Genomic DNA, 13,385 nt, shown 5'->3' on the forward strand with positions numbered 1-13,385 from the left:
CGAGATTTTACAAACACCTGCCAGCACTAAGCTGTGATGGAAACACGACTTGTGATTGGCTGATTCTTCCAGGTTCTTTGAAACAAATGTTCAAAGAGGTACTTTAGGTTAAGGGATTAACCCTGGATGCACACACTCACACACACTAACAAAGAGAGGAGACAACACTGGAATCTTCTATTATCATAAAGTCAATGTTTATTTCCACATTCATCACCAGGTTTAACTGTGGTCTGTACAACTGTGATAACAGGGTGGCGCCCCCTGCAGGAGCGAGCTCATTCATTTGGCCTTGTTCAGAGGGATCTACTTTGTAAACATGGACATTAAGAGAAGAAATCCTGAAAGACTTGTTCATATAGAAAGGCCAACAATTTTTAATTAACATTTTTCTTTTTCACGGTAAAAAACAACAAAAACAAAAACAAAAACAGGCAGGCATAAAGAAACCAGAGAACACGAGCTCATATAGAACCATTCTAGGACAAGTGCATTTTCACCACATGCAGTGCTTAACGTAATCTGGACTCAGGGGAAACTGCTCGTCAACACCAGCAGGAACCAGGACTTCCTCTGCATCCAAACATCACACACTGAAGTTCTCAAAGAGATCACAGCAGTTCCAAAAAAAACAGGAGCAACATCTGACGAGAGCCAGCGCTCAGCATTCAGTCTGAGAGAGGAGACAGGAGAGGAGACGAGGGGAGAGGAGAGGAGACACCTGAAGTCATGGGTTTGATGGCAGTGAGACGCTGCTGCTGCTGCTGCTGCTGCTGCTGCTGCTGCTGCTGCTGCTGCTGCTGCTGCTGCTGCTGCTGCTGCTGCTGCTGCTGCTTCTTTCACGTCTTCAAAGACTAAAGTGTCTCTGCTGAAGTCACATGACGCGTCCCGACTGTCTCCATCACATCACGTGACCATTGTTCAGGATCAGAGCGGTGGACCTCTCGCTGAGTCGCGTTGCCTGAGAAGCTTTGACGTCTGTTTAACTTAAAGTTGCATTCTGCATAGTTTCAGTTTCAGTGGAAATAAATGGAATAAAATCTGTTGCATAGAGGTTTGAAATCTCCCAGAAATCCACACGGTTAATAATTCAATTTTGTGTAACAGACTCAAACCGTCCCCACCTCTGATCACTGTATGTTTGCATCTGGACGAGTTAACGGCACTGAACCATGACCTTTAAACCAGGGACATCCAAACATGGCGTCTTATTTAAGAAAGTGTGAACAACTTTATATCATCAACAGATACAATGTAACCCAGATATCTTCACAAAAAAACAAAACAACAATATTCACATGATATTGCATAAATATGTGCAGGAATGAGGTTAATGAATAAAATCTGTCTCCCAGTATGGGCCGTAACTTTCATTCAATTAGCCTCAAAAACAGGGACATGAGGTTCAAACCATGGTTCCTGCTGACAGAAGAGAAATAGATCTATTTATAGAGATAAACAAGTGGTAAAGTTGTGCAGCCTCACAATGCTACACAATCTGCATCATCTGTGTGTGAGTGTGTGTGTGAGAGAGACAGCCTCAGTACAATAATAATAATAATGATAAAAATGATGAGAGAAATACGTCTGAGTGGGCAGAATTCAAGTAATGTGATTATTTCTGTCGTCAGTAACCACTGAACTGAACTGATGAGCCCAAACTATAAAGAGGTAACTAATGTGTCGTACAGTACGAGAACAGCAGCCAACAACTGAGATTCTAACAGGCAGAAAAACGCTCTGCAACAAAACGACAAATCAACAAATCAACAAAACAAACCGGCAAAGTATTCAACACCTGTGTCTGTGTGTGTGTGTGACCACGGAGAGAAAACAGATTCAAAGTGGCAAAGAGAACGAGGAGCGATTGAGGGAAGAGAACATGAAGAGAACATGACGAGAACATAAGGGGAACATGAAGAGAACGATGTGGACAGAACGTGAAGAGAACGTGAAGAGAGTGTCGAGAGGCAAATGCATGAAGATGACGGGAATGTTGCTCGACACTAACAGGACAAACCTGGGAGTCACGTGATGAACACATGATGTTGAATGTTTGAGTCCCATTAAAGGAACAGTTCAGGTTCTTTGACGTGAAGGTGTTTCAGGCACTGATGCAGAGTCAGTGAGTGACGTCTGTTTAGAGCTGGAGAGAAAAACTCATGATTTATAATTTATTCTTTTTTAGTGAAAAAAGAGCAAAGAAAAGCTGCTGCTGTTGAAAATGGAATAAAATTCTTAAGTTTAACCAACACAGCTGATCTAATCACTGTAACAGCTTCTGTTCATGATGGAAAATAATATCTGAAAAACATTTAGAGTAGAACAGATAATAAGAATTTACTATCTTCAGTTAGTCAGAGCAGGAAGTTTAAACTCAAACCTAGAAAATAAGTCTGAAGTCATTCCTGCGTAATTCAGCAGAGGGCGCTGTGAGTGACTAAACACGAGTGAGCGAAACATCCACACACGAAGGCCTGCTTCACACTGGACGTGTCGCCGCTGCGTTTTCACACTTCAGTCAGCAGCTGTCATCATACTGGACACACATGAAGACACGCACACGCACACACACACACACACACACGTGCACACACACGCACACACACACGTCCTGTGTGAACCAGGACTAAAGCGTCAAAGGAAACTCAGGTCATGTAAAAGACTTTTAAACAAAGCTTTTAAACAAAGCGACAGCTCATACTTCACAAAACACCTGAACTGTTCCTTTAAAAGTGCCTCAGTGATAAACACACACACACACACACGACCTGCATCCTCTGGAGTATAGTGTACAGTAGATAAAGAGCTTTGGAAGCTTGGAGACAGAGGGGGCGTCGCCGCACTGAGGTAGTATTTGGACTGAATTTGAACTTCGCAGACCCGCGATGGCAGCTTGAAGACAGAGGTGTGGCTACCAGTAAACCCGGGTCACTGGACTGGCAGAGCTGACCAGAGAGGAGGAGGAGGAGGAGGAGGAGGAGGAGCTGTGGCTACAGAACCCGCCCCCTTTACTGAAGGTCCATGTGCAAAAGTTACAACTGCTCTGTGTTAAATCTGAGCGTCCGCTGGAAAAAGATCAAATCTCTTTACAGCATGCGTTTAAGTCTTTATCCAAACAACACGAAACACTGTCCACTCTGTTCACACTGGAATCATCTGAAGTTTGTGTGAAGCTGTCGGACACAGACGGTTCTGCTGTGACAGCATTTACGGTGGAGTGCAGAGGTTAACGTTGCTGTTCAGAACCGTCCCCAGAGTGGTCCGGTCCAGTTAGGGCAGCTTCATGAACAGACCGTTGTCAATGGAAGGGACGGGCATGGGGCAGGGAAACTGAAAGAGACTCATGTCGGCCGTGAGCGCAGCCATGGCCGCAGGATCGTTCTCGATCTGTGTCCTCAGAGCCGGGTCGATCTTCTCCAGCCGCCTCTTGATCCTCTTGGCCTCTCTCTCGCGGATCAGCCTGGCCTGCCTCTTGTCGGGCGCCTCGTTGGCCCTCTTCATGCGCATGGCCTCCCGGTCTCTCTGCAGCCTGCGCGCCCTCTGCTCGTCTGATTCCTGCATCCTCTGCATGCGCTTGGCCTCGCGGTCCCTCAGCCTCCTCATTTCCCGCTCCTCGTCCGTCTCACACGCCCTCTTGTTCTTCTTGGCCGTGCGCTCGCGCTCCAGACGATGCAGACGCACTTCTAAAGGTTCGTTCTTTCTGCGCAGAGCCCACTTCCTCAGCGGCGACTGAGCCTCCACCAGCTGCTGATAGGCCACGCAGCTGTTGCACACCAGCAGCACGCCGGCGGGATACACCGGCATCGGGCTCAAGATGTCAGGGATGGGAGGAAGGCCTGAGGAAGAGGAGTTCAGAGCATCAGGGATAGACGCGAGCGACGGCCCGTCGGACAGCAGACCGTCAGGTAGTGAGGGGTAGGAGGGTCCTGGTCCTGAGCATGGTCCAGATCCCGGGCCTGGACCGTGACACGGTCTGGGGCCGAGCCCCTGACAGGTAAGACTGGACTGACATAAGTTGGTGCTGGGGTCAGGGCCTTGACATGGATGTGGACCCTGACACAGACTGGGACCAGGACCATGGCAGGCGTGGCTGCCGGGACCGGGGCTGTTCATGGGGCTGCTGGACACAGACTGAGACAAGGAACATGTGTTCCGTCCATCAGCGACGTCCATCCTGGACGTGTCGAGGACGTCTTTCAGCTTCTCTCTGCAAAACGATGAAGCACAATTCAGCTTAATTTAACATCCATTATGTTTGAAATCATACGACGGTTTACGCTGGCAGAGGAGGACAAGTGGACAAAGAAGTGGACACACGTCCAGTTTGACGCAGTGAAGACACCGCTCTTCTTAAAGCCACGTGCATGATTGACCTGAGAGAAACGAGGGGCGGAGTCAAACCTGTTGAAGCTGCTGGTGTCGGTGAAGCGCGCTCCACAGACGGCGCAGTTGGAGAGGCGGTCCTCGGAATGGATGAGAAGATGGCGCCCGAGTGAGCCAGGCGAACTCAGCGCTCGCCCACACACCGGGCACACGAAGCTCTTAGTGTTGCTCATCATACTCGTGTGCTGTTAGAGACGGGGGGGGGGGAGACGGGGGGGGGAGGGAGGGAGGGAGAGAGGGAGAGGCCACGATGAAACCACACCAACAAGGGAAACACTTACTTTACCTTTAAACTAAACAGAAGAATAAAAACAGAAGAATTTCAAACTCTGTGAAACATTGAGCAGGAATAATGTGCACGACTCTGTACTAAGAACTGTTCATTCATTCACCACAGTGTCACAGGTTAAACTGCTCGGCCTCTGGTGTTTCACAGAACACACATTCATCCTTTCAGAACCAGCAGAACCAGCAGTGATGTGAGTTCTGTAAATGCTTTTCAGGTGACATGTAACAAACACTAGAAGACGACACTAAAAATCCTTTTCAAACCAAAACACACATTTTTCTAGAACTTGACTTCATGTAGTTTTAAACTTGCATCCTTGTTGTGTTTGCTGTTAAAGTTCATTTTACTAATGTGCAGACTGTAAAATTCTGCTCTGAACTAAACTTGGAAAACAGTGTTTCAAATTCCAGACTTTTTCAAACTTTAAAGACCCACACGAGGACTCTCTGAAAGCCTAGAATCTAGGACTAAGAATAAGAATAAAGCGTAGTTCTGACCTGGTAGATGTGGGCGATGAGTTTCTCGGGGCTGCTGAAGTCCAGCGTGCACAGAGGACACACAAAGCTGTGGAGGTGGTCTCCTCCGTCCTCGCTCTCCTGACCCAAACAAACAAACACTTTAAAACACTGCCGCACTTTCTGCCTCGTTTTCTTTGTGAAGATTCTACTGTTTACATCCTGTGATGTGAAGCACGGTGAGCAGACAGTGACATGATGCAGCGTCATAGATGTGACTCACACAGGCACCCGCACACACACAGACAGACAGACACACACGCACACACACACACACAGAAGGTCTGAGCAGGAAACATATTCACTGCAGCTGAAGGTGCTGAAGTCTTTCAGGAGCCCAGTGAAGCGCGTGTGGTTCTTAATTCCATCACTGAGTCATTAGATGCAGGTTTGTCAGACTCCGCCCCCTGCTGTCTGACATCACAGGTGTGTGATAGGACGTGAGATCATCACATGAGACTGAGGACGATGTGACGTCCCGCTCACCTCTTTGACTCCCGCTCCTTGAAGACGACACTGCGTCCTCTTGGTGGTCATGTGGTCGTCAGCGGACGTGTTGGAGGACAAGTCCTCGCCGTGGTTGTCGAGGTCACTGTCGCTGTCTTCTATGGAGGCAAACACAGCCCTATCAATACAGACAGACGACAGCAGGGCTTACTCTCACGTCCACGTCCCGCTCGTCTCGTCCCTGCGGCCTGTACCTGAGACGCTGTCCTGCCCGTGGAGTTCCCGCGAGTTGTTGCTGCAGCATTCGCTGTCTTCGGTGAACTCGTCCCTGCCGTCCATGTTGATCGTGTGCTGAAGTCCTGTGATGCCCAGAGTGTGAAATGGCCCTGAGACAGAGAGACAGAGTGTGTGATGTAAGACAACGGTGGACTGAGACTCTGATGGACACACAAATATAATTAGAGCTGCAACCAACGACTATTTTCATTATCGATTCATCTGATCATTATTTTCTCAATGAATCGTTTGGTTCATAAATATCAGAAAATCTTAAAAATGTCTTTTGTCCACAAACCAAAATGATGAACTTTGAATGATTTCTTTGTTATCAGAGAATATTCACATTTAAGAATCTTGTTTTAGTCGTGAAAAAAGCTTCAAACGATGAATCGATTCTCAAAATAGTTGTGGATTCATTTATTAATCGATTAATAATCGATTGTATGTTCACACAGAGTGTTATCTCCATGGCAACAAACATACAGCATTTACTGTAATAACAAACCACAGGAAGGGATTCATGTTTTAACACGTTCACGTCCAGCTGAAGGTTCTTGTTGTTTCTAGTAACGAGAACATTAGTGTGAAACTCGACTGAACGCTGCAGCGCGGCGGCGGCGGCGAGCTCGCTGACATACTTACACACACACACACACACACATTAAGTTCATTTGCATCCCCACCCCCACGTCTTCACACACATATACACTCACACATACATGCGAGCTCTGCTCCTCAGTCCCAGGGGAAGCAGCCTGCACTGTTTTCACTGCTGCTCTCTCTCTCTCTCTCTTTCAGAACCACCCACACAATGAACAGCCTGGCTCGCCCTCTGTCCTCCCTGCTCATATGCAGCTCTGACATATCTATATCTATATCTATATCTATATGTATAGCATCAGCTCTCAGGGGAGGACGCAGCCTCGCACCATCACGCTTGAGTGTGACCGATATTACACAACACGTTCCATATAAAGTGTGTGACGTGTGACGTGTGACACAGAGAGATGCTGACTGCAGTTACCTGTGCAGTGAGAGTGCAAACATGCCCAGTTTAATTCATCCATTTCTTTATTCTCAATCGGGAAATCCGTCGTTTCCACGGTTACCATCCGCCTATTTAATGCACATGTTTTTATTTACTCACAAAAACACCGCAGTGAAACACAGACAATTGCAAAAAGTTGAATTTCTGTTTAGTTTTGCAGTAACGGCAGATTCTGTGGGCAAGAGAGGGAACGTGTGGATTAATGAGGAGATTGGAGTCCTCAGTGTCAGTGAATTCACTCCTGACATGTGTTTGTATGTGTGAGCTGTGAGTAAGAGAAAGAGTTCAGGGAAGAAAAGCCCTTTACTGAACTCTAATGCTTTCTTTCTTGGACCATAATCTACGTCCTGAGAACATTTTGATTACTGTTTGAGTTGTGCCTCACAAACAGAAAACAAAGACAGAATCACGGGCGCATTAGTGCAGGTAATTAGTGGCAAACGTGAGGAATCCTGAGTTATTATGTTTCCTCTCTGTCTCTGTAAAGCTGCTGTGTGAACACATGAGAGGAAGCAGCAGCAGTTCTGAAACTATATGACTACAAGCTGCTAAACAGCACAGTCAAAGATTGATGTGTGAGCGATACCATCCCCCCTCTGTCTGTCTGTCTCTCTCCTCTCACCCTCCTCCCCCCTCTGTCTGTCTGTACATCTGTCTCCCTCCTCTGTCAGTCTCTGCCACTGTGATGTTATCTCAGTGAGTCTGTGTGTCTGTAAGCAGGAGGTGACGCAGTGTCTGACTGAATCCAGACAAAGAGACAAACTCATCAGCCAACAGAGGGGGGTGTGTGTGTGTGTGTGTGTGTGTGTGTGTGTGTGTGTGTGGGGGGGGGGGGGCGGTTGCACAAAACAAAACAGACAAAAGATAGAATGCCAAAACTCTGCTCAAACACTAAGCGATGGGGGTCCTGATGAATTCAAAGAGCCTTCACACACACACGAGCAGTGAGGGCCCCCCCGTCTCACAGAGCAGGTCCATGATCAGGGAGCAGACCTGATCAATGCTGCTGAACCAGTATTATGTAAAGGAAGATGAAGTGATCACACTTTTCTTCAGTAAGTTAGTTTGGAGTGAGAGAATCTGTGAGTCTGGACTGAACCATTTGTTTTACTATTCTCTGAAAACCTAGAAAAGCTGTAACAGGTGCAGTTTTTACACCTCTCTGACCACGTCTGAGCATCTATCTGACAGATTTCAAAGGATTTCTTCTTCTTTCAGAGTTTGTGCAGCTGAAAACATCATAACTATCATCAGACTCATGGAGGAAAACAAACACAGAGACAGACGGGATTGTTGTATTATTGTCTGGAATTCCCTCAGTCTGTGTGTGTGTGTGTGTGTGTGTGAGAGTCCGTCTGCCTGTCAGACTGTCTCTCTGCCTGTCTGGTCTGTCAGTCTGACCCTGTCTGAGGGTGGGGGGTGAGAGGGGGGGGGGTCATACCTCACAAAAGACAAGACAATCAAGCAAAGTCACTGCAGAGAAACCACAGCATGGAGTGAGTTCACTAACATCGTGTTCCCACTCAGGACTCTTCTACAGTTACTGCGTGTGTGTGTGTGTGTGTGTTACTGAACACGACAAGGCCTTAATCCAGGGGTCAACATTTCTCTATCATTTTGGTTTAATCTGAGGCTGAAAACAATTCTTTAACAATGTTATTAATCATCCTGGGCCTATTATCTCTGTCATTTCTAATTTAATTACAGGTCAGAACAATGTACAAAAGTTAGAATAGTTACATCTACATTTTTGTATTTAACTGCATTTCCCCGTGCATTAAAACTGATCCTTAAACTTAAACAGATTTGGAAATAACATTTTCCAAGTTGGATCCAAACTGTGGAATCATCCCAGTGACAGACAGTTGGTGTGAATATATATTTATTTAATTATGTCGAGTCTCACGCAGCATTTCTCATTACTCTGTTATTAATCAATTACTAAACTAATTATAAACTATTTTGACGTGTTTTTTTTAAAGAATTCAAACAAGTTTCTGTGATTTTTCAGCTTCTTAAATGTGAATGTTCTGTTTGAGCTGGTGATACTTTGAGGACATTCAGAAATACTGTTTTTCTGTATCTGAGTAATGAATAATAATTATCCCAGTGTCTCATTTAGTGAACCGTTGAACAGTTATGTGATTAACAGACAGATGTTCCCTGAATGATGGACGGTGACATCACGTTATTCATTTGCTGCGTCGCTTTCATCTCTGAGTTTCACTGACTCAGCATCACACGTTTGGACCAGAGTCACATCAAAGTGACAGTAACTGCCGTGACATCACAGCGACACACACAGACACACACGGACACACACAGACACACACAGACACACACAGACACACAGACATTCCTTGAGCTAAAGAGAGCGATAGAACGACTGGATTCAAACAAGTGTAAACACAACAAGAACAACTGTCCAAGGAAAAACTAAATATTTCAAATATCTGCTTCTGCTTTTGTGTAACCCTGTAAACTGTCATGTTCTGCACACGCCCCCCCCCCTATGTCATGATTTAACATCATGACATTAATAATGTGACTCTCAGTCAGAGGCTGCTTCTTCTTTAAAGTGAAACCTTAGAACAAAAACCTGAGGAAGGCACTGAGATTCTTACACAACTAGCAATATGAACTGCTGTTCTATCTGTGTTCTCTATTAGTGCAGTACCAGTACCTGTACCTGTACCAGTAACAGTACCAGTACCAGTAACAGTACCAGAGTAACAGACAGACAGACAGACCCTGCATTTCTTATCCAAACAAAGTCAAAGTCATCACTGTTTCATCAAACAACAATCACGTGAGTAGTTTACTACCATGGTTGCCGTGGTAACAGCCTCTGTCTCCTTTCATTTCTCCACCTGAGACGGGGCACGCGTGGTCTGTTAAGTATCTTGTATCTTGCATTTCTTCCTCTCTTGAAAGTTGGTGCACACACACACACACACACACACACACACACACACACACACACACACACGCACACGCACACACATTAGTGATGGTGAATTTCAACCCATCCTCGTTACACACCGGTCGTGAACACACACACACATACACACACACCCTGAGTAAGTCACCTGTCCAGTGAACGGTTTCACGCTCCTTTCATCATCTGTGACGTTACATGTAAAGATTTAAACTTCGAGTCGTTGCCTTTGAAAACTTTGATGCCTTTGAAGAACACGACAGACTTTCCTGGAACAAACAGAGAAATACACAGACGTTGCAAAGCTGTCTCTGTGTTTTATAATGCGACTGCACTATTCTACAGTCCACACATATGAACGTTGCAGAGTGTGTTACCATGGTAACAGCTGCTCTTAACCAAGTGCTTACAGACTTGTGTGTATTCCTGCACCTAAGAGATTATTTTTGGCCAAGTTTAGTCTGTTTGTCTGTCTGTGAGGAGCACAACTGAAACATGTGACTAAAGGAAACACTGACAGTGATCCAGATCCAGATCCAGGGTTTTAAAACTATTGTTGACCTTTCAAGATGTGGGATTATATCATCACTGCAGAAAGAGTTTGTGAGAAAAACGAGAGCAAACACACAGACAACAAAATGGAATCATTTCTTCCTTGGGCCATAAACAACAAGCCGAGAAAATGTCACTGAATAAAACAATTGAGTTTTCCAGTGACGTCGCTCACAATCACACAGTCAGACTAACAGAGAGAAAACAGCTGAGACGTTAAATAATCCTAATTGTATTCAGCACAATCCCGTCACACAAACGCACCACGGACGCTGTGGCTGAAATACCTACAGTTAACTTTGAAGGGGTTGGTCTGTTTCCGTCTGGACATATTATTGTCCACTCCTGCTTAAAGACAAACGGAATGTCCTCCTCAGCCCGGACGGTTCCGCAGAGAGCGCTCCAGGTGAATCCGCACTGACGGGGGAGTGACAGATGATGGACGGAACAGTGATGGCAAAAAAAACACGGATGAAAGCGTCCAGAAAAACGGGGCACGTGAACGCGTCACATTCTTACAGCTGCTTAAAAAAAACCCGGGTACACACACACCCACACATACACACACACACACCGAGCAGCACCGAACAGCACCGAGGTGCTCCGATCGCGAGCCGCTGACACCCGCGCGCTCACTGCGGCGACGCACGAGCTCAGCTGATCTTTGACGTACAGCGTGAAAACTGACGCAGCCGCGCCGAACAGGATTGTGGGATACGCAGAGGGAAGAAGCAGTGCTGCGTTCACGTCGTGTCGGAGAAAAGATAACGACGACGCGTGAAGCCAGTGTTTCATAAACGTTTATGTCGAGGCCGTTTGTCAAAAATATGTTCAAAATTAATCTTAATAAACTTAAACTGAACTATTATTAAATCAAACCACTATTATCGCACCCTGGGCAGGTAGTAGTTATGTACTCAGGCAAATGAAAAGTGAATGTCCATGCTGGTAAGCAAAGCTATATTATCAAATCCTAACAATAATGTAAACAAATAAGCTATTATAATATTAATAATAATAAAAAAAATATTCTATGAACTACCAAAATGACCACTAAGAACAAAAACTAATAAATAGCTTCAACAGTTTATATGGTGAACTCACAGACTGTTAACTGTCATACCTCATATTATTTTGAATCGGTAAAACAACCATTTGACAACATCATTTATTTCTTTTAAGTAAAAGGCTTAAAAATTCTGCAACTTCATCTGTGGAGCCACAATAAACTATCATTCAATTCAATCCCATTAACCAGTAAGAAAACACCGTTCTAACTAACTTACATTTAAGGTTTTTTATGGAGAACGTTTCCACTATTCAGACATAAAACACATTAGAAAGCAGGATCTCGTCCTTACTTCAGAATACAGTACGTACAAACAGTAGAGCAGAATGTGAGTGTTTTCATCACTGACACAGTGGATTTCCTGTTATGATTGTTCATTTGAACACAGTCAGTCTCCACGCACACATGAGCGTCACGTTTTCACATAACATCACACAATAATCAGTGCATTAATCCCCAAATGTGACAAAAAATGATGCTTTCAAAAACATTTTTATACTCCTTTTGTTACATGTATATATACCTCGCCTATAAAAAGTTTTTTTTTATTTTGTATGCCAAGTTAAATAAAGATTAAATACAATATATGGGGTTGTGCTTGTGAGTTAATCATTCATTAGAGTAAACTGTAATATTATCTTATTTTCAGTGTTGTAATGTAACAGAGTCTAAATACTTTGTTACTATGCAAGTACAAAATTCACATATCTGTACTTTATTTAGATTTTTAGCAACTTTTACTCCACTACATTTCCTCTAACCATCTTTGTCACTCGTTACAACCAAATAAAATCAAAAGAAGTGTTGGTATTATGGTCTGTATTTATATAGAGCTTTTCTAGTCTTGATGGGCACATATAGACTAGCAGAAAATTATTGTTGATACTTAAAGTATAGAGACTTAAGACTTGTACTTAAGTAAAATTACAAAATAAGTGACTATGACTTCTACCAAAGTCATTTTCTGGTCACATATTTATTTATACATGGTTATTTCCATCAGAATATAGAGTTTATATCATTTTTATGTTTATTTTATTTTTATTCTATTCTCATTTCTTAACTGAGCTGTTGTGAATGTGTGTGGAGGAATAAAGTCATTCAATTCAATATTTATACGGTCATTGATCGAGCTCTGCCCTCAGCTGCACACTATCAACACTAGAGGGCGCTCAAAACCACTGGACTGCCAATGTCATAACATTACATACAGTCGTCATCACTGACTGCCACGAGTAAACGGACCGCAGCACGACATTAGCAGGGGTAGAGGTGTATTCCTCCGCGAGGTTAACACAAAAATGTGCCATTTCAACAAATAAACAATCACGGCGTGTGAAGAAATGTACGATGCTTTCCTGATATCTGACACGAGACACAAACCGGCTCGCACACGTACACGCGCCCTACGCGCGGATCATTATGATCGAGCAGCAAATGACATCAATAAGATTAGGTTAATGTTAGCAAAGCTGGCTAACGTTGGCCCATTATTGTCAGTGCAAGAACGTTGGAGGAGAAGCTTAACAACCACGCAGCAGCGACACACAGCTACAACTATCACGAGCACGAAGACATAATTCAGTCATTACCCATGGTGTCCAGTCTACACTGGCATATCAGGCTGGAGTCCCCGGCTGAGTGGTGGTGAGAGCGGGTTGGCGGTGAAGAGGCTGAGCTCCGTGACACAGCCACTCCGCGGCGCTTCTTTCACCAACCTCTGGGACATGTCAGTGTACCCCTCCGCCTGCGGTAGATGTGCTGAGGCTCGAGTAGCCACCATTTTGCATGCTTAGTGTGTTCCTCCCTCCATTGCTAATAGAGACGGATCCAGTTATTTTCTGGCATCACCGCGGCGAGTA

General features: G+C 44.8%; 2 protein-coding genes across 8 annotated transcripts in view; one reads left to right on the forward strand and one right to left on the reverse strand.

Moving 5' to 3' along the window:
* Positions 1 to 175: 175 nt before the first annotated feature.
* znf821 (zinc finger protein 821) lies at positions 176 to 13,250 on the reverse strand. 7 transcript variants are annotated; one of them, XM_058630183.1, is made up of 6 exons: positions 13,116 to 13,250; positions 5,892 to 6,023; positions 5,677 to 5,815; positions 5,173 to 5,271; positions 4,405 to 4,571; positions 176 to 4,210 (listed from the first exon to the last, which is right to left on the reverse strand). In XM_058630183.1, exons 2-6 carry the CDS (start codon positions 5,939 to 5,941, stop codon positions 3,274 to 3,276), a joined length of 1,392 nt encoding a protein of 463 aa, XP_058486166.1. In that variant the 5' UTR covers positions 5,942 to 6,023; positions 13,116 to 13,250; the 3' UTR covers positions 176 to 3,273. The 7 variants fall into 7 exon arrangements, with proteins under 7 accessions (XP_058486166.1, XP_058486165.1, XP_058486164.1 ...); XM_058630182.1 differs by having other exon boundaries at positions 5,677 to 5,795; positions 13,116 to 13,249; XM_058630181.1 differs by lacking the exon at positions 13,116 to 13,250 and adding an exon at positions 10,746 to 11,103 and having other exon boundaries at positions 5,677 to 5,792.
* The window catches only part of ap1g1 (adaptor related protein complex 1 subunit gamma 1), an 18,405-nt gene continuing 18,261 nt past the window's right edge, over positions 13,242 to 13,385 (forward strand). Inside the window, exon 1 of the mRNA XM_058630178.1 lies at positions 13,242 to 13,382. The gene's annotated coding sequence lies outside the window, so the exon portion shown is untranslated. The remainder of the gene's footprint in view (positions 13,383 to 13,385) is intronic.

Source organism: Solea solea, chromosome 5 (genome assembly GCF_958295425.1).
Source record: "Solea solea chromosome 5, fSolSol10.1, whole genome shotgun sequence".
NCBI classification, from domain to species: domain Eukaryota; kingdom Metazoa; phylum Chordata; class Actinopteri; order Pleuronectiformes; family Soleidae; genus Solea; species Solea solea.

What these genes read in the sequence shown, in the direction of transcription:
- znf821 (XM_058630179.1), bottom strand. Translation starts at nt 10,785, where the DNA reads ATGTCCAGACGGAAACAGACCAACCCCTTCAAAGTTAACT. An exon ending in CAACCCCTTCAAAGTTAACT is followed by an intron (nt 6,024 to 10,745) that starts GTAGGTATTTCA and finishes TCTCTGTCTCAG; the next exon opens with GGCCATTTCACACTCTGGGC. An exon ending in CGGGCAGGACAGCGTCTCAG is followed by an intron (nt 5,796 to 5,891) that starts GTACAGGCCGCA and finishes TTGCCTCCATAG; the next exon opens with AAGACAGCGACAGTGACCTC.